Source organism: Castor canadensis, chromosome 15 (assembly GCF_047511655.1).
Source record: "Castor canadensis chromosome 15, mCasCan1.hap1v2, whole genome shotgun sequence".
Lineage (NCBI taxonomy): Eukaryota > Metazoa > Chordata > Mammalia > Rodentia > Castoridae > Castor > Castor canadensis.
The window spans coordinates 53,267,382-53,288,886 of NC_133400.1; the positions used below are offsets into that span (position 1 = coordinate 53,267,382).

The 21,505-nt window shown below is 42.1% G+C and overlaps 1 protein-coding gene across 15 annotated transcripts in view; it reads left to right on the forward strand.

The window, feature by feature from the left end:
- The window catches only part of Svil (supervillin), a 221,212-nt gene that overhangs the window by 87,557 nt on the left and 112,150 nt on the right, over positions 1-21,505 (forward strand). For 2 of the 15 annotated variants that reach the window (XM_074056182.1, XM_074056163.1), the window contains exon 1: positions 2,542-2,770. The exons of the other annotated variants lie outside the window; for them this stretch is intronic. Coding sequence is in view for 1 of the 2 variants with exons in the window: in XM_074056163.1 (XP_073912264.1) it covers positions 2,761-2,770 (10 nt within the window). In the remaining variant the exon portion in view is untranslated. Of the gene's footprint in view, positions 1-2,541; positions 2,771-21,505 lie in introns of those variants that run through there. 15 annotated transcript variants of the gene reach the window in all.

Sequence of the window (21,505 nt, forward strand, 5' to 3'; positions counted from 1 at the left end):
TAGTTCTTCCTGCATTTTTTAAAAAGATCATTCTTCCAGTCAGCTCTAGCAGCAGAAGAAGCCTGTTTGATACAAGCTATCATGTCCACTGCCTTCTTCCCATGTACTGCTTTTCATTTGAATTTTGCACAAGTTGAAAGAGCCTGCTTGGTTCATAGGGCTAGCGACATTTCAACATTTGTCCTTCACCAGATAATTATTTCATTAAAAGTAAATTACAATTTAGTCAAGTGCTCCAGATGAATGTGATAAGCAGCTGGTAAATGGATGCTCTAAGAGCTGAGGAAACAAATTTCCTTGGTGGTTTAGTGGTTTTAGTGGCTGAGCTAATTTTTGTACATGCATGGAGCATCTCTCCGGCTAACGTGAGAGCTGCTGCTGATGTCTCCAATGAATGAACTCAGACTTTGAAACAAAGTAAAAGATTTACAGGTGAGTTAGGGCAGAGGAAGCCACACGTGTGTGGTAGGAGGTTATGTGGCAGATGACCATTGTGAAAGGCAATTTTGTTCGGTTTTAAACTGAGGTCCAGGAATGGGCTTTGGAAGGTTGGAATAGCTCCCAAAAACAATATGAAAATGTTCCTTTTTCTGAAAGCTCATTTAATGAGCAGTGGATTATTGGTTTCATCACTTTTCTTAAAGGGGCTGTGACTCATGAGCAGCTGAAGTCACATTCTTCTGATTATCTGTATAGAAGCGAGGGGCTCACACAGCTGCACCTCCCCCTCATAGCTGTTTTGGTTGGGGGCATCTACTTACTGAGTCAAGGTCCGGACCCCACAGGGCCAGATCACTTTGTCCATAAGAACTAAGCATAGAAATGATTTAACTGGTGCTGTTGTGTAGGGTGGCTCCCAGCCACAGGTAGCTGTTAAGTGTTTAAAAGTACAGCAATTGTAGCCAGAGTATAGAGGCACACATCGGTATTATATCTCTAATTTGTCCATAACAGATGCACTGGCTGCCTTATTGTGCCTTTCTAGTTTTGTGTTTGGGCTTAAGGTCATGGAGTTCGGTGAAAAATTAGTTGAAATTGTCTTTTGTTTGCTTTCACTTTTAACTTTTTACGACTTTGTGGATATAAACTAGTGATGTCCTTGGGAAATCAGGATGTGATGTGTTTAATTAAGACACTTTCCTGTGATGATGGCTAGGATAAGATCTTGTATTTACCAAGTGAGCCATGTGAAACACTCATCATTAGTTCTTTCATTTATTATTTTTGAATACTTACAGTGGTCACTCAAAATACCATGTATTGGACTGGGCATGGATGTCACTTAAGTGGTAGAGCACTCACTAGCATGCTTGAGGCCCTGAGTTCTACCCCTAGCACTGCAAAAAAATATATCTACAACTCATGAGCCTCTGACAGTTTCACTGTGTACAGACTCAGGACTCCTGATGGGAAGAAGAGACTTTGCCCACATGAACCCATGCAAGTCACTTAATCTCTCCAGAGTTTGCACATCTAGAAAATGACTTGTTGGCCTATACCAGCTCTAAGCTTCTTGGCTTTTACTTATAACCTTTATTATTAAAAATGAACCTACCACAGAGGAGGATAGGACGTATTGTGCAGTATAGGTCCAGAAGGGACTAGGCTGGGACCAGTAGCCAGGTGTCCCAGGTTGTGGTCTCCACCCTTGTCCCTGGGCTTGCAACCTGGGGTTGCTGAGATATCCTTTGGAGGCCTGGCGAACATGGAATCTGATTTCTAGGCATCCTACTATTTGTGCGGTTCATCTGTGAGAGTGAATTGGAAACCTTTTGTGTCTTTATGTGTGTGCTCATGCCAGTAATCACTCCCTTTGCAACCTGGGCTGAGACCTTAGTGGCCACCCAGGGGTTTCTTTGTGCTATTGGCCTTCCTGTCTGTCTTTTTTTCTAAATAGTACTTGGGAAGGACCCTAGGGTGTCACACATGCTAAGCAAGTGCCGTACCTCAACTGTGCCCGCAACCCCCCTTTCAGCCTTTCCATGTTCTACTCAGTCTAGAATGCCCCTCCCAACCAACCCACTCAGTTTTTCCTCTGGTTACCTACTGCCTTGCTGGGAAATTCTTCCTGGGCTGAACCCCCACCCTCTTCCAGCTCTGACAGTGCTTTGCTGGGTTTTAACTGGCAACATGGGCAAAGTACCCGTGCCCTTGTATGTAGAATAGTGTGTAGGATAACAGGACGGGTAAGATGGTGCTCCATTGTACTTTTTCCACTGAAATGAGATTCTTTAAAGCATGTTTTTCAGAAGTGTAAGATTTACCTGTTTCTTTATGCAGTAACCTTTTGTTAAATACATAACTACAAAAGCAGGAATAACTCCTACGTCCCTCTCTTTAACCCTTGCATGGAGAGGAGATGAATAAATGGGTTTAAATGGATTAGTGACTGAGTATCAAAAACACTTCAGCTCAGCTGTTGAGCTGAATGGGCTTTTTAAAATAACCAACCCAGTTGACTATCCCAGATGCCACCTGGCCTTATTTGGTGTGTCAGAAGGGTGGTGAATATTTAGGGACAATATAAGGAGAGTCCTCCTGTTGTTTTTCCTCCTCTTTCCTATTTCTCTCTTCCCCTCCTCCTTCCTCTTCCTCTCCTCTCCTTTCCCTTTCTTTTCTTCTCCTTCTTTCTTTCTCTTTTCTTCTCCTCTTTCCTTTTCCTCCCTTCTTGTTTTTCTTCTATTTTCTCACATTCTCTTTTCTTTTGTTCCCTCTCTTCTTCCATCTGCAAGTAATAAGTCAAGACATAACAGCGTAACAATGGACATCTGTAAGTTCTACTGGATTTAATGGGTGCCGTGATAATTTTTAAAACACAGATAAGTCTAATCTCCCTTTACACAGTTCTGGTAACTTTTATAATGATGTTGATACTAAAACTGATCTTTTAAAGTTCTTCTATTCTGAAACATGAAATTTGATTTTTAAGAATCATTATACTTTTGTAGAAATAGACTTGTTATTTCTTCTGAGAGTGATTTGGTAATCTTATCTCTGTTATCTTTATTTATATATGTTTATATACATGTATGTGCATATGTGGCTGAATAATAACCCTGAAATATTTACATACTTTTTAAAATGTAGTTTGCCACTGGTAAAATGGAGAAAATGCAAACATAATATTCAAGTTTAATTTTAGTAGAGCAAATTAAAAATCAAGCCTCACCTCCTTTGGTGTTTGTTAACTCAAACTTAAAATTAGAAACATGGTAATTATTTGGCAGTTCGAACTTTGTAAGGGAAAACATATCATATTGTATGTGTGTGTGTGTATGTGTGTGTGTGTGTATGTGCTGGTCTTTAAAAATAGATATATCAGGCTGGCAGAGTGGCTCAAGTGGTAGAATACCTGCCTTGCAAGCATGAGGGCCCTGAGTTCAAACCCCAGTACCACCAAAAAAAAAAAAAAAAAGGATATTACCACGGAAAGACATTGTCCATATTCCTGACTGATTTCCATGAAGACAAAATGGTGGGGTTTGGAAACGGTGGCCAAGAGTTAGTTTACAACTCTTCCAGGGAGTGCTCAATACTAGCTTTGACTGCATTCAGTTCATCTTTGGTCAGAGCTCTTTTGTTTTAAAAGCTAACTGCTGAAGAGTAAACACTCTTGACCCTCACCATAAATATTTGTCAGACATCTGGTTAGCTTTAGTTTTAACTGAATAAAATCATTTTGGCAGAAGAGTCATTAAAATTTGACAGCCCAACAAATTACACAAAACCCTGAAATTCACATCCCTCATTTTTTCTCACACAGGCACCAACTGTAACTCTGGCTTCATATGGAAACATTTCTACTGAGGTGCTGAAAATCTCCTCAAACATGTGCCCTTAAGCAAATGAAGTATATAATAGAATATAAACATGGGTGACCGAAAAAATTAACTGAAGTGTGTGTGCATAGTGTTTTCTATGCATAGTGTCTTTCTTGGTCCTCAGAGAAATTTAAAGGCTGTCACTCATTTTAAGAATTTTTAGTTTAAATTCTATCACCTCAGGGTATGACCATTGTCTGTCCTCTGTTGAATTGTCCATCCATGGTAGGTAACACAGCAAAACTGCCACTTCCAGCATAAAATGCCCTCCTGCATGCTTCTGGAGCATTAGAGCCTATGGTGATCTTTTTGTGTCTGCATTAAAATATCTGTTGGATGAAAGAGCCATTTGTGGGCTGAGCATGTAGTTCCATGGTGGAGGCTTGCATAGCATGCCTAAGGCCCCAGGATGGGAAAGGGGGACCTCCTTTGTAGCCTGGAAGGAATGGAGCAGCAGAGGGCTTGGGGCAGAGCCTAGTGTTTATAAAAAGGCCCAGTAGTTCTCTGGAGTCTGCCTGGGCCATTGTATCTGGATGTCACACATGAGTAACCTGAAGGCATTTGGGCTTTGCTACAGAGGAGTCTGGCATTGTGAGTGTGTGTGAGAAGCAGAGCTGAGGAGGGCTTGGGTCTGACCCTGCTTTGACTTTTGTTTTGTGCAGTTACTAATCCAGAAAAATCCTGCCTGAGGCCCTGGAGGCTGCATCTTTTCAGCCAGGTTTTGTTTTGTCAGGGAGCTGAAAACAGCCTGTTGTAGTCAGAAAAGACCATGTTTCCTTTCTACAGCTTTATGACAAAGTAAAACTTGAGTGTGACCAACTATGTAATAAACCCCTTTCCCCAAGCATTGTGAGTTGAGGTCTTGATTTCTAATCTGAACCATGTGCAGCTGTTGGTGTTTGGCTCCTTGTAGAGTTTTGAGGAAAATCAATGTCTTAAACATTCTCCCAGCCTGAAGAGGCCAGGATTAGCCAGCCTCCCATGGGGACATTCCTCGCCACCTTGTCTGAGCAGCCTGATGTCCCTACACACGTCTTGCAGAAGTGCATCTGTGACCATCTTATCACTGATTAGAGGTCAGCAGGACATCTTTGTGTGGCCCATGATAATGATGCTGGGATTTTAGGACTTGCAAACCTCTTAATGTCTTGGCCAGATTGTAGAATATTCTAGCAGGCACCAGTGTCTAAAACAAATATCCCTATTTTCTAGCAAATTGGGCCTGCTTTGGCTAGCTTTGTTCTTTCCCTTGTTGTGTAGACTCATACACAGAACTGAATTTGAGAAGAATCTAATCCCTATTGAAAATATAGAGCCCACCAGCAATAGGTAGGCAGTATGCTTTGCAGGGAGGGTATCCAGAAATCTCTTGATCACGGTCACCTAGTAGGATTCCCTTCAAGGAATCTCCAAAAATAGTTTACCATCTCCTTCTTTATGGCCATTTTCTAATTTAGAGGGCAGAATTTTTTAATACGAACTTGATTATTCACTAGTTGGCTTAGGTTTAAATAGTCAGACTCATGGAGAATACCATGGATGCTCACATATATACACCTGTTGAGGACCTTAGCACATGAGAGAATATTCTAGAACCAGCCAATGACTGCCTCTGTGTGGACCTCACCCCAGGAAGGAAAATAGCATTGTTTGAGTATACTCTGTATTCTGTTATTTTAGGATTAGGCAAAAGAATTGAGTAACATTTTAGTTCAAATTTAAAGCAAAACTTGTGCTATTTTTTTTTTTTTCGGTACTAGGGTTTGAACTCAGGGACTTCACCTGAGCCACTCCCTCCACCAGTCTTATTTTGGTGATAGCCACGGACTATTTCCCCTGGCTGGCTTTGAACCACTATCCTCCTGATCCCTGCCTCCTGAGTAGCTAGGATTATAGGCATGAGCCACCTGCGCCCGGCTAACCTGTTGCTCTGAAGTGAAATGTATGACCCGCCATGACTTGTCAGGGAGGGAAAACTCTTTCTTTACCTTCTTAAATTAAAAGACTGGGGGCTTGCAAATTTAACTGACACAAGTCAGATTAACAAGAGAAAAAAATTAGGATTTTTAAAAAATATCTTACATGTGTGGAAGTTTATAGAAAAGCAGTAAAACTTGTAGAAGAGGTTAGATTTGAAAGTTTATATGCTCTTCTTAATAAAGGAAAGAGGGTTTGGGCTTCAAGGAATGGTAAGTTACAGGGATATGACCAGGGGCTAGATGGGCAAAACTACTGACAGATAAAGAATTATCTTAGCTAATATTTGTCCATGCAGATGTATCTCAGGCCACCTATATCTCTGATCATGAGTTGTTCCCTTCCCTTTACTGGAGAGGGCGACACTTTCGCAATGAGAAGTTGATATTCTGTTTTTAGACAGAAAAGTGAAGTTCAGGTGCTCTTCCTGTATCTGAATCTCAGTTGATTTCAGCTCAAAATAACCCTTTTGCCAAAATGACATATCTTGAGTATATATTAGTCAGCTGTCAGTTACCATAACAAGTATAAATACCTGAAATAACCAACTAATGAGGAGAAAAAGTATATGGTTCTGGTTTCAGAAGTTTCAGTACATGGTCCTTTGGCTGCATTGCTTTTGAGCCTGTGGAAAGACACCACATCGTGGTGGAGAAAGAGGAAGAGACTAGAGTCCCACAGTCACCTCTGAGAGCAGCATCCTCCCTGTACCCACCCTCCCAAAAACCCAAAGATCTCCCACTAGATCACACCTTAAAGGTCCTACCACCTTCCAGTAGCACCACTCTGGGGAACAAGTCTTTAACACATGGGGTCTTGGGGACATTTAAGGTTGACACTATAGCAGGGTGGCATACTCAGGATCCTTTATCGCTTTACATAAAGAATATTAATGCAGTATAGAAAATCCTAAAGTGACATTATCAAGTTTTCAAAATGAGATTTTATTTATTTGGAATCTACATTGTATGTCAATTTATTGTATATTATATTTGATTTTGGGAAAATTAACACAGTTGATTAATCCTTAATGTTACAGAGGAGGTTTATTCATTTGTATTACAAATATAAAGATATAATTTTCTCAAGTAAGTAAAATTTTGATAAACCACCTACTTCTATGCAGAAATGACTTTGAGTTGATAAAGGTTTAAGGAGAAACAAACTTTGGGGTTCTTTGGAAGCATATTGTTTAGATGGCACGTTAGGTGGTGTCGTTAGAAGTTGTGTAGGAAGAGCGTTGATTTCAGATTCAGCTTACTGGGCTAGGATGAATGTGAGAAAGTCAGGGTGGAAGTCTGAAGTGTGGTGAACTATCAACTTTTCTGCAAATAGGATGTTTCAAATAGACTGCTGTCTTGAAATTTAGAAGGTGTTATATGCATTTGATGTTATGTCTGATCTAATGGAATGCTGTTACTCCCAAAGCTTGGTGCACAGCGAGTGCTCAATAGATGTGGAATGAAAAAATTAATGAATGGTACGGACACACACACACACACACACACACGCACGCACGCACACACACAAATGAGCTGGAAGAGTTGGCGGTACAAAACCAAAAGAAGCCAGTTTGATTTCTTCATCTGCCAAGGTCCCTGGTAAAAATTTGCTTCTGATTCATTCAGACCTTCCCTAGAAGGAAAGTAATTAAGTATTTTTGTTCTAAGAAGTTCTATTATTACACTACAGATGCCACAAGGAACAACCACCTTTTGCTTTTTACCAAAAGCAGTGGTTAAACACAGAAGTTTCTTCCAATAAAATTGAAACCAAATCCATCACTTATCCAGAGTTGTATTGCATTTGCTTTGTGAATTGGGTGTGGGGGGAAGGCTAAATAATCTACCATTGAATCTTAAGAAATTCCTGGGAGAATTAGGAAAATTAAGACATGACAGATATCTAGAAATTGCTTGATTATGCTAACACAGAGGCAATGAGATCAGTCTTTAGATGGTAAGGTGACAGGTTGGTTTTTTGTTTGTTGGCTTTCTTTGCTTGCTTTTTGTCTGTACTGTGGTTGAACTCAGGGTCTCGAGCTTGCTAGGCAGGGGCTCTTGTCATTGACCCACACTCCAGCCCTTTTTTTGCTTTAGTTATTTTTTCAGATAAGGTCTCTCATTTCTTTCCCTGGGCCAGCCTTGGACTGTGATCCTCCTACCCCTACCTCCCTAACAGCTGGCATCACAAGTGCATGCTACCATGCCTGGCTTGGTTTTTGAAATGCAGTCTTGCTGATTTTTCTGCCACAGCTGGGCTAGAACTATGATCTTCCTATCTCTGCCTCTCATGTAACTAGGATTACAGACCTGGACCTGTAATTGCTATTTAAAAATAGCAATTGATTAGTCTGTTTCTTAAATAAATGCTGTTGTAACCTTGCAAAGTTGACTAACCTGATCTCTGACTACAGGATTTTCCTGAAGCCCCTATGTGTTGGTTCTAATTTCAACACTGTTTATATTAGCATTGACCAGTAATTTGGCCTCTGCCTCACTTTTCTCACCTGTAAAATGAGACTGATAACTGTGTACAGCATGTATGGTTGTTATGAGGATCAAATGGGGTGATGCATGCAGGGCACTTAAAGTGCCACCCACCTACATGACCTTGTTAATTGAGTAACAATCTTCATTTAAGGCAAAGGAGATTTGTATGTTTGATTCTTGGCTTTAAGCTACATGCACTTTTGTAACTAACTTTTTATTGGCATTACTGAAGTTTGAACTCAGGACTTCACACTTGCTAGGCAGGTGTTCTATTACTTGAGCCACTCCTCCAGCCATTTTTGCTCTGGTTATTTTGGAGAAAGGGTCCCACTTTTTGCCAAGGCTGGCCTGGATCATGATTCTTCTATTCTAAGCTTCCCACCATAGCTGGGATGACAGGCAAGAACTACTGTTTTCCTTTGAGATGAGTCTGGCAAACTTTTTTGACCTGGCTGACCTGCAACCTCCATCCTCCCAATCTCAGCCTCCCATAACTGGGGATGACAGACATGCACCAACTATGCCCAGCTGTTGGTTGAGATGAGGTCTGGAGAGCTTTCTGCCTGGGCTGGCCTCCAGCTGCAGTCCTCCTGATCTCAGCCTTCCAAGTAGCTAGGGTTATAAGTGTGACCCACCAGCGCCTATAGCTTCTCACTCCTTTCTGTTCATAATTATTGTATTCGTGTGGATGTGTAACTTTGGTGTTAAAAGCAGATGTTTGATTTGACCCTATGACTTCCATAAAATATAGGGAAATGATTTAATAGGCTTTATTTTAAAAAACTGATTTTAAAATGTTTTATCTTGACATTGATACCAGTAGTATAAAGTTCCCACATCTGATGCCTGAGTGACAATTCTAAAGCCAGTTTCCTGAGGAGGGTGAACTCCAGACCTTGGATGTAACCTGCTTTCTGCAGGGAAAGCCTTGGTCACACTGCCTTGTAGATTCTGTGGGGGGAAAGGAAAACCTTCCTCCTGCCATGAGTTGGTGGGGATTTTGGCACTCATATGTGAGATGATCATCTGGCTTTTAGCACCCTTAGGTGGGTCCTATAAAAATAAGATGAACGAAGAGAATATTCTTTTGGTGGAAACCTCAAATTATAGATGAATATTTACATATTTATTCATCTCTGGAAAAGTCTAGATTAATTGCAGTAAACTAAAGTCATATTGCATGGGTTTGGAGGAGACCATCCTTCTTCAAGATCATTGTTTGTTTTTCAAAACTGAGTGATTATTAAAATTCCTTGATCAAGCTCTTGAAATTTTGTTGGGCCTCACACTGGCATGTGCATACAGCTATTACATCAGGACTCTAACTCCACCGCACCATTTCCAGTCACAGCAGGGGCAAGCCCAGCATAGGTCCCCATCCTTCCTTCTACGAGTCATGATCCAATGTCACCCACCATCCTGCCTGCATGATCCCAGCAGCCCTGAGGCTTTGGGGGCATCCTTCCAATCAGCCCATGCAGACAGGATGTTTGTGACTAGGAAAGCCCCTTCCTAAGGAGCTGAGTACATTCTGAAAAGTTGTTTCCTTTGCTGTTTTTTTTTAACTGCATAAAATAAATCTAGAAAATCATCCGCAAATCCAAGAGAACTCACGGTGTCCTCTTCTTACTGAGCCCAAAGCTCAGTCATTCTCTTTCTTGACTGATGTCATTTGGCAACATGTGAGAAGCTGGAGGAGGGATCAAAGGAGAGAAGAAAACTCCCAAATACTTTCCCTGAGAATAAGTAGAGCAAGGGGTTTGCATCTCTGTTGCCCCTTGAGCGGCCCAATCTCTGTTTCTGTCTGTGCTCTGAGTCCTGTGCTCTCTGATGGCCTCACCACCTGGCAGGAACACACATGCCACCCCATATCAAAGCAGATTCTCTTTTTGTAAGATAGAGGGCTGAGAATTGATTTTTTTTCTGACATAGCTGAGGTGAATCCTGCCAACATCTGGGCTGCCCCATAAGGCAGATTATTTCTAGAGAAAGATGAGTCATCATATTCTTGACAGGTTTCACACCATTCCATACCCCACCCCTCTTACTAGGCCATTTGTTATCTCTTGTAGCTTAATATCTATGGGATGAGAGATTCACCCGTTCTGCTGGCATAACCCCTTTCTCTTACAATAGCCATATGTAACCTTGACTGTCTTGGTTGTCCCAAGTGGAGGGCTCCCAGAGAGCCAGCTGGCTCCAGTCACCTAGAACAGATTCACCAAGTTCCAACTAGTTGAGAGCAAAACTTCTCTAAAGAGTCACTTTGCTTCTGATATGCCTCTTCATTATCTACCAGGTATAATGGAAGTGAGTGCTGCCTACCTTTAACCACTTCTAACAGTAATCACCCCATCTTCCATTATCTGTTGAGTTCAGACCTCTCTGCCTGTAACATTGTGTTCATTTGCATCCTATTCCACTCCAAAATATTCCACAATGTTATAAAATGTCCAGTATATTTTTACCTTAAACAAAGGGAGAGGCATTGGAACCATCCTAGTTCATAGGGACATGCCTGCCAGAACTGAAATGAGACGCTTCCAGCACCATGAACTGGCTTGGTGATGAGTGACCACTTGGCACATTCTAGCAGATCTCTCCCTTCAGTCTTGAGATGAGAAGAGCCGTGGCCACCCGGTATGAGTCAGCACATTTGAGATGGCTCGAGCCTCTACAGAGTGGGCCTGTTAAGTGCTTTTAGACCTTCATAGAAGGTAAAGGACAGGGTCCTGACGATAGCAGATGAGCTGCCTCTCACCAAGGAAAAGTGGACAGGAATTCAGCCACAGGGAGGTAGTGAGACATGAGTAGAGAGTGGGATTGGGGGCCTCACACTCACCACTGAGAATGCTTGACTGAAGAAGCTTAAAGGAACCTTCCTTTTAGGCACTTCATGTGACATCATGTTCCTGATTATTATCCAAAAAGGCAAAAAGAAATCAGATTGTTCATCTGCAAAGAGCAGAATGAGGTGGAGAGCTGGAAATGTGGTCACATGAGTGACATGTGACCTAAAATGAGGAGGCAAAGTAACACAGAGCAGGTGCAAGGTAGGAGGCAGAATCTGGGCTCAGGTTGGCTTCCAAATCCAGAGTGGTCCATGCACCCACTGCCCAGGGCTTTTTTTGGTCTTTCTTGAGAGTTCAGAAGAATCATCCAGCTGAATTAGAATCCAAAAGCCACGAAGGAAAAGATGGATTAAAATCAGCCTTTTTAAAAAAAAAAGCCACTTTTGCACTGGGGGAAAAAAACCACGAAAACTATTTGTGACTCATTTTACAGATAAGTGGCTAATATACTAATATAGAAACTTCTAGAAATCATTAAAAAGGGGCAAAGGATATGAACAAACAGCTCATAAAAGACAACAGGAATTCAAATGTGCTAAAACATGAAAGCATACTCAACCTCACTTATAGTAAGAAAAAAGAAAGTGCAATGGTTAGGAACCCTCAAAATAGAAAAATCTAGCAGTTGACCAGACACTGGGAACTATGGGGAAACCAGCACCAGTGCTGGTGCCAATAGGAATGTAAAAAAAAAAATGGTACAATGCCAGTGGAAGAGCAGTTTGGCAGTTTCTGCCACAGTTCTTTCAGATACACTTACATTCAAGCCTATACCCTGTAAAAAAAAAAAAAAACAGGCACCTTGATGCCCACCAATAAGGGAATCACTAAGTAAGTTATGGCACCTGTGCACAATGAAATACTATGCAGCCATAAAAAATGAAGAAGCTGCTTTTGTGCCTATTCAGGAAGATTTCAAGTACATCATTGAGTGCACTTTGCATACCACTACTTGTGCATAAAAGAGGAAATCAGTATTTATTTGTGTTTCTTGCATAAAGAAACTATGTAAGGTCAAATGAGAAACTAATAACCAGCAAGCAGGAAGTGAGAGAGGACTGGAATATTTCATTGTGAACCTTCTGTTACTCCTTAACTTTATTCGCATCACATGAATCAAGAAATTACAAACATAAATTAGATTTAAAAAAACTATGCCGTGAGCTCATTACACAGAACCACCTCTGCAGATCAGGACCTGGCTTTATGTGTGACATTTATTAGTGGTCTAACTTTATATGAAATTGAATAAAACTCCAAAAATAACAGTTAGATCATTTGAAAACATATATGCCTTAGGTACCCGTGAAGAGCTCTCCTCAATATACGTTTTGTTCCGAATGTGATCCTGCCAGCCCTCAGTGGGTCCTTCGATTAAGTCAGATATTGTGACTGCTTTAAGAAAGAAGGCTCCCCCTGCTCATTCCTGTGTCATTTCATCACCTCCCTCCTGATCCAGCCAGCTGCTCTATTAAATATGAACACCAAGTATGCTGGAAGTCCACTGGTGAAGAAATTAGATGAACTGTCTGGCCATAAATTATATCATGGTTCTTGGGAGAGTTTTGTAGTCTAGAGCCAGAGCTGTTTCACATGTCAGGCTTTATAAGCATCTGCCTGCTCAATGCTTTTCCATTTTGGTTTAAATATTCTACTTACTTCACACCGTGCCCCACAGAGCTCGTACTTGGAAATAGATTTAGTCTTTTAGGAAACAAAATTACTAACTTCTCCTCCTAGCTACCTACCTACCTACCCCTTTTCTCTTCTTCATAAAGGTTAGAAATGTTTCCTGCATTTTCATGGTGTGTGTTAGACAAGGGGAAGAGAGGAGGGCAAGTTTTGTGGGCTCTTTCCTCTGGGTGAATACTGTCATTTCCACAACCGTGTGTAGCTCGTGCTCCCTTTTATTTATTTACCTCCAAAGCTGTGCACTCCAAGGAAGAAAGGAGAGCGCAGAGCTTCCAAATGTCCTAATGGTAAGAAGCCCTGCAAATCTTCACAGATTTGAAATCATCATACATCTCTCTTCATCCGATTCATTTTCTCCCTTCATTCTTTTAAAATTACATTTAATCTTCTTCTAGAGTTGACCGTGTGCATTTTCATCATTTGTATTAACCGTTATGTAGCAAAGCCACTTGAAGCCCACAGTTTCCAAATGCACAGTTTGGAAACTCATACCTGGAAACATTCATATTTTCTTTCTTCCCAAAATCAGCCTGGTGGTGAGCACATCATATCTGCCCAGCCCTTTTGGAAGAGTGTAGTCCCTCTGGGCCTTGTGCTGGGAAGCTGGGCGGCACCACAGCAGGGCAGGTGAAACACAGCAGGCCAAGTAGGCGTTGGCAGGCATGCCATGTGCAGGGGACATTTATGAAGCATCCAAAATGGTTCTGCTCAAAATAACCCAACACTTTTGGCATGGACAGTGTCTCCATCATATGTGCTTAGAATTGCTAATCGATCCAATAATTTGTGAAAGAGAAACAACGGATTAAATATAACCTAATAACCCCCAGGACCCCAGGTTTTGAAAGAACACGGCCAAATCTATCACAGAAACACCAAACACTGTTCCCCAATCTGGCTAAATTGAGTTTATAGTAATTACAATAAACAATGAAATGGTAAAAAGATAAAGAATGGATAATGGTCAGGTGGGCACATGTATGGAGGTAAATTGGAAAGCTGTTGGTGTCCGTGTGTGCCCAGGAAGAAGCATGGCAAGGGAGAGAAGAAAGTAGAGGGAAAGAAAGAGGCAATAGTGCAGAGCTGCAGGTGGTGCAGGCCGCCTGCCACAGTCTACAGCAGTGTCATCCGTCCTTAGAGGGGATAACTAGCCTCCAAATGACCTGGCTAGAATTTCTACAGCTGAGAATTGAACTCACATCTATCTTAAGAGTTCAGGCTCTTAACCTCTGGACTGTTCTTTGCATTAAGTCTCACCTATAACAAGTCATCAGTTGGCTGTATCAACATCAGAACTGAGTATCACTGGTTCAGTCCTGAACTGGGCCTCTTGCAAGAACCGGGTCGTATAATTTCAGATTGTGCTATAAACTTAAAATTCTCTCACAATTGGGACCATCGACCCACTGAGGCCAATTGAAAAGTAAAACGATGTGTACAGCTCAGCTCAAGCTCTTTTCCACTTTCACACCAGTGCTTCAGAATGCAATAGTGCACTCAGCAGTGGCTTGAAGCATCCTCATCACACCTAACCAACAACGCATTCTCATCTTATAACTATTAGCTCTAGCTTTGAGGTTTGGTAAATCTGATGTGTGTGTTGGTTTTAGATTAAAACATGGCCTGTGATATTTTGGAAAGTGAAGTGAAGAAATGGAACTCCAGGAGGGGTTTTGTTTTTCTGCCTTTGCTCAAGGAACTTATTGACGCTGGTATTGTTAGCTGTTTTCCTTGGATGACAAACTTGTATGATTGTCATAACATGTTTCTGAGATGCAGAGGATTAAAACCACAAGGAAACACAAACCTTTCAAGTTAGCACATGAGTGATGTGTATTAATGACTATGAGAAGTGAAGCCAGGAAAAACGATTTTAAAGAAAGAACCACAAATACGTCAGGAGTGTCTGTGTGAGTGGCCACATTAGAGCTGAGCTCTACAAGTGAATTGCTTACTGTCTGCATGTTGGAAATAAAGTGTAACTTCAGAGTCAGTTGCACCAGCTGTGATGGGGTGAGAGTGTTCTAACTCAATTTCCCACAAAGGTAACCCCAGAGCATAGGGCTGTGGGAGGGGGTTCTGCAGTTGCCACAGTGGGATTTCAGTCAGGATGGTCTGTTGTCTTACCGCTTCCTTCCCCTGGTCCACCTGGATGTGCTTGGTTGTGTATTTATAATAATTCCATTTCTTAGTTTTTGCAGAGGCTTCTTTTCCCCCTCAACATTTCATGTTCTAAGACTGATAAAATTTTGATCCCTTATTCTTTAATATTTGTTTAACCTGCATCACTACAGACTTGACAAAATATATGCAAATGATGCTGATGTTGAAAAGGAAACAGTTCTTACAGTCTGTGCTTGCAGCACCTTTGCCAACCTGTGTGTCTCTAATAAGCATGGAGGTGCAACACCTGAGTTGCCCATTGAAGCACCTAGGGTCCCACCCAGATATTCTGCCGCCATGGGTCTGGGTGTGGTGGGGCACAGGCTGATTGAGGCTTCTCAGTAGAGCCTCAAGATCAGCCACAGTAAGAATCATGAAGCTGGGCATTTCTAAAGCTCCTTCTAACCCCAAATTTAATTCCACCAAAAATCCCAGAGAAATTTGTCCCTTTCTGGTTTCTAATGGGGTCATACATAACTAGTGTCCCGAATTCAGAGTAATTGTTTTCTGTGCTGGGGATCAAACCAAGGGCCTCATGCATGCTCTGCAAGCACTGTACCATCAGGTTACATTATATGCATTATATGCAACCTGATGGGGTAAAAATTCTTAAGGAATCCCATAAAACTCCCATCCAGCCCCAAACACTAAATTATGGACAACTGCTATGCAACATACAATGTATTTTATTACTTCGTTCATGTTTACCATATTTCTAACTCCACTTCTGCCATTGCAATAGCAAACATTCAGAAGAGCCAGTCAAACACAAGAAGGCTCTCCTTAGTAATCATCTCATTTAACATATAATTGACAAGTGCTTTTCACTTTTACTGTATAGTGCATTGATTGATCTGCTGGGTCTCCCCAATCTTATCTATCTGATCTTTGGGAAATTGGTTAGAGGACCACAAAAAGTTTTGAAATAAAAAAAAACTGAAAAGCAATAACAAAAATAAATAAATAGAGAGAGAAAAATCAGAGAAAAGAAGTTCTTGTGGGCTAGGGATGGAGTCAGTCGTAGAGACTTGCCTAGTATACATGAGACCATGGATTTTGAATCTAGAATCACCAAAAGGAAAAAAAAAATAGTGTCGTGAGTTAGGAGTTGTTCCAAATTTTCCAGGCTGTAAAGCATAAGGGGCTGTCTTCTGTGAGTGTGTGAAGGTCAAGGCCAGGCAGAGGAGCTGAGTGCTGGGCTGGTGTCAGGCAGGGGACCCTCACTGCATCTGAGTCTGTCTTCTGTCTACACTTCACCCCGTACCGTACATTCTCAGGCTAGTCACCACAGGGATGAAGTATTCCTGCTCTAGAAAACTTTCTTCTTTGCCAAATCAGCATGATCAAATATTTCTAAAGCTAAACAAAATGACATATTGGCTTGAGAGGATTATCCACACCCTCACATCAATTTAAAAAAAAAAAAAAGAAACCAAAAAAACCCCACTGAGATGCTGCTGGGAACCGTGGGGAGAGGCTACTTTCTAAAGATGCTCCAGGCGGCTGCAGATAGCATTGTTTTTGTTAAACTTTGGCTGGACTGGTGTGTGCATTAGCTCATGTTCCAAATCTGTCACCAGAAGAATGTGGTGAGAATCTTGTTTGGATCTTCTTTTCTTTCTCATCTGATCCTCCTTCAGCCAGAGTCCTGCAGCTCAGCAGCCACCATGGCCAAGGCTGGAAAACAGCAGTTTAGAATAAAACCAAGCAGATTTTTTACATGACATGGAGGTACTCACTCTGCCAGTCCCCAGCATGTGTTTCCAGGCCCTGTTGCCCAGCGGTAGCCATTGCTGCTGTTTTAGTACACATGGGGCCACCCTTGCCCAAATGTTCAGGGTTCTCCAAGGAAACTGGGAACCACCAAGAAATGTGGGACGACCCCAGTGGTGTTTGCAGCTCAAACTGGTTGCTTCTGCCTATTGAAGCACCCACAGGCATCCAGGGACCTTGTGCAGCTCTCAGGGACCACATAGCTCTTCCTCAGTCCCCAACCACTGAGATAGCGTCCAGCGTTAACCAACCCCCTTTCGGGGGCAGTCCTGATATTGAACTCAGGACCTAGTGCTTGACCACTGGAGCTACACATCCAGCCCTCTGCTTGAGTTTGTTTTTCAGAGTCATGCTTTTGCCCAGCAGGCCTTGGATCATGATTCACCTCTTTCCACCTGGGAGTAGCTAGGACCACAGGTGTGTGCCACCACACTTTGATCCACCATTACACGAAAAATTTTGGGGCTTCCTTGGCTCTCATTAGCCCAGGGAATTTTGTTTCCAATTTTTTTTTAACATTGTGGTAAAATACACCAGACATAACTTACCATCTTAACCATTTCAAATGTTATTAAATGCATTCCCTAATATTGTTCCACCACCCTCCCCATCCATCTCCAGAACTCTTCATCTCTCAAAATGGAAGCTCTGTAAGGTTTAACAGTAACCCCTAGTTCAGCTCCGTGCCCCCTGGAAACACTCTTTCTACCTCTGTCCCTATGACTCTGACTATGCTACGTCTCTTAGGTAAGGATATCGTGAAGTCTTTGCCTTTTCACAACTGCCTTATTACACTTATCATGATGTCATGAAGTTTCATACATGTTGTAACATATATCAGAATTTCCTTGCTCTTTAGGGCTGAATAATATTCAATTGAATGTATGTAGATTAGCATTCTGTTTGTCCATTCCATGCATGGACACTAGGGTTGCTTCTGTGATGTAGCTGTTGTGAATAATGCTGCCACAAACCTGCTGTACAGACACCTCTTCAGGACCCTGCTTTCACCCATCTTGTCACCCGCTCTGTGGTTTAGCCTTCTGGGGTTTGGTTTCCTCATCTGTGAAAGAGCAGTGACTCCAAACTTTGTGCCTTCAGGATTACACGAAGCCATATTGACTAAAACACTTTGTGAATTATCAAACACTTATGATGTCCATTTGTGGAACAAAACTTAAATGACATATTGTAATCATTTGTATGCAGTCCAATACTATCTAAGTGGAAAGTGACTGTGTTATTAATTGACACCTATCATGGCGAGAATTCTGTACATGGCACAGGGTGAGAACTTGGGTTCCATGTAGGAAAAGGTAGGATAGAGACGGTGCAGGAAGAGTTGGCCAGGCCTCCTCTGCCTGGGTGCCCAGTAGGCATTGCATTATCCCCTACCCAACTGGGGTTCCCCATTCTTAAACCACTGACTGTACCACATGGCTTACTGATAGGTTCTCCCAGGATCTCTAGTGCAGAGGGAAAGGAATTTTAGAAAGACAAGCCACAGATGGGCACATAGCCGTAGCCACCTGGCATGGAGCAGCTCACTGAAAAAGAAAGAAAAAGGAAGGGGCATGTGGCATGTCCAGTCTTCTCAGACATGACACCCGATCACATGTGCTCAGGCTGGCCTTCATCACACATGATCATACAGACATTGGTTTCCACTGCAGAAAAGGAAATCTGGGGGCTCAGCCCCTGAGCACATCCTGTAGGAACAAAGAGTCCAGAGCAAGGATTCTACCAGGCAGCAGGGCCAAGGGCAGGAAGGGTAACTGTGGTTCCCTAAGGGCTGCAGACCACACTCCAGGGCAAAGGAAAACAAAGCAGTGTGTGTGAAATGCCCTCAGGAAGAAGTCTCTACAAATGGGTCACTTCTTCCCATTTCATGACTGGTGCCCTGGCACCCTTGCGCCGGGGTGAGGAACACAGAAGGTAAGGGAGTATGATCGTTGAGTACTACCTACATTCTTTGTAGGGAAGTATGGAGCGCAGTCCTTGGGCTGGAAATGGAAGCACTCATTTACTGATTTTCCCCACTGCAATATGTATTTTCCTCTTCAAAGATGAGTTTAAAAGGTTCACCTGGTCTCATATTATTTGTTGTGGTTGTACATTTTTCATTATTCTTCCAGTGTCTTGAAACTAGTTAGTAAGAGGGATGGAAGTGGTCCTCTGGGCTACTCACCTGAGGATGGATTGGTCTTTGTATATGGTGTTGTCATTGTGGGGCTTTTTCACTGAACATGGGACTGATATCCCAACAGTATTTCTGCACTGTAGATGGATATACAGGTGTGTGCACCTCCACGCCTCCCCATCCCCACCCAGCGATCCCTATCCCAGCAAAGCCAAGCTGGTCCTGAGGGTGCCTGGATGGGTCTCAGTTCTAATTCTACCCAACTCCCAAGGACGCCATCCTGCCTGGCCTGCTCCAATCTAAGCCCCGCTTCTGTGCTCCCTGAGGCTGCTGCCCAGGCATCTGTCTTCAGTCCCCAGAACACAGGTGGCTGCTGCCAAAGTAGAGGAGCTTGGACTTGGGTTCCTGATTTAGTAGGATTGGGGTAGCAGAGGCAGAAAAAAGAGTCCTCTGTCACTGGATCAGCACCTCTCCTACCTCCCCTTCCTGTGCCCATCATCTTCCAGAGATTTTCAACATATGAAACACAGCAAGGGTCTGGGAAATCATTCAGATGTTGTGTATGTGTGTGTGTATGTGTATATGTGTGTATGTGTGTGTGTATGCTTTTTAAAATAATGTATTTTTAGAGCAGTTTTAGGTCTACATCAAAACCGAGGGTGTACAGAGATGTCCGTACACCCCTGCACACACACACAACATCCCTTGTTATCAATGTTTCCCAGTCAAGGGGTACACTTGTTCCAATCTGTGACATATCATTAGTGCCCAACGTTCACATTTTGTGTTGTACCTTCTGCGGGTTTAGACAAACGTGCAATGAGAAGTGTCCGTCATTGTAGAACCATCCAGAATGTTTTCACTGCCCTAAAAAATCCTGTACTCATACTCATCCTCCTTCTCCTCCCTGATCTTTTCACTGCCTGCATAATTTTCCACAGCTTTTTAGAACTGGGTGTAAATTAAGAATAAAAGTGGGTTTTTATTACCTCATTTAACAGCATTATCATCTTTTTTGAAAAATTATACGATGTGTTTATTGGACATTTCTTAATATGTCTATAGTGTCAAATATTTTTAAATGAGATTTGTCACATTTTCCAAAACACTATACTGCCGATTAGGGAAATTCCATAATGACTCGTTCTTTTTCCTTAGAAGATTGGAGCTATAGATAAGTCACGACAGGGAATTCCCGTGGATGATAAAGGCAGGGAAGGAAGTTGGAGTGGCAGTCACGGACACGTGGACAGATCTGAATTTTGATAACCACCCTGGTCTGTTTTAGTGAAGACAACCTGGTTTCTGAGGACCTGAATCTGATGGACAGGAAACCAAGGCCCTCATGTGTGGTCCTACCTGGACCTATGATTTTCAGGTGGACAGATGGGGGATGAGAATTGAAACCTGTTTCTACCAGTTATAGTATTTGGGGAGAACTTGAGTGCAACAGCCTGGATCTACCACATGAGCTGCAGGACAACTTTCAGGCACTTAGTGGTTGGTATCAGACTGGCTCCAGTAACAGCTAGCAGAGGACCAGGGGAGAGCTTGTGCCTTGTTTGCACTTTTTAAGTAGCGTTAAAAAATTTTAAATAAAATATCACATTAGAAAAGTTTTAGTATAAAATTATACAACCTGTCTTTATTCCTCTAACTACACAAGTATCAACACAGCTGCTATGAAGAGACACTGTAAGCATAGAGTAGCACGGAGAGTCAGGCCACAAACTTTCGGGTAATGTTTAAGCTTGGATACCAGGTCCCCAGATCTGATAACTTTGAATGTGACCTTCAACATGCAAAGTCCTGCTTCTGTTTAAAACTCGAGTTCAGTCATCAGTAAATTAGAAATTTGGAGGGTTTTTCCCCTGAAATTTGGAAACTGAGTTGAATCTTCCATATTTATTTATGTATGGCAGTACTTGGAATTGAACTCAGAGCCTCATGCTTGCTAGGCAGGTGCTCTACCACTTGAGCCCCATCCCCTAGCCCTCTACCCCTCTATCCTTAAAGAATGAAGTAGAATATAAGTCGGTAGAATGGATGTTAATTAGATTTGGTCTTAAAGGAACTTGTTAGATAAATTATTTGAATGTTGTTGAGACTAACAGTGTAATACTTGTACAGGCTTTGCTGGAACATCACCTGAGCTTCCTCCCCTCCCCCCAGCAAAGCTCACTTTTCATATTTTAACATTGGTGTCTATACTTACCATTGGCTTGGGTCACATAATAGGTCCTTCAAAGTGCTTCCCTCTTTCTGCATCCCTATGAAAGACCCCATAACTATGGACCCCTTGATGACTAAAACCCCTATTACCTGTTAGGATCTCAGCAGCAAGAAACTGAATCATACCTGGGCTATTTAAAACAGAAATGAGAACCTACATGTCTTCAGCTTTTGTGAAATGTTATGCTCTTAGGAAACTCTCTTGCCCCTTTTCTTGTCAAATATCCAAGTGGATATTTGGAGATGGATAATACATTGATAAATAGAATGTGTATGTTACACTTACACACCTAAAGACAGTAGCGCCATTTCTGCGAAACTTCTTCACTGTGCCATGAGCATACAGGCAACACCAATGGCTGG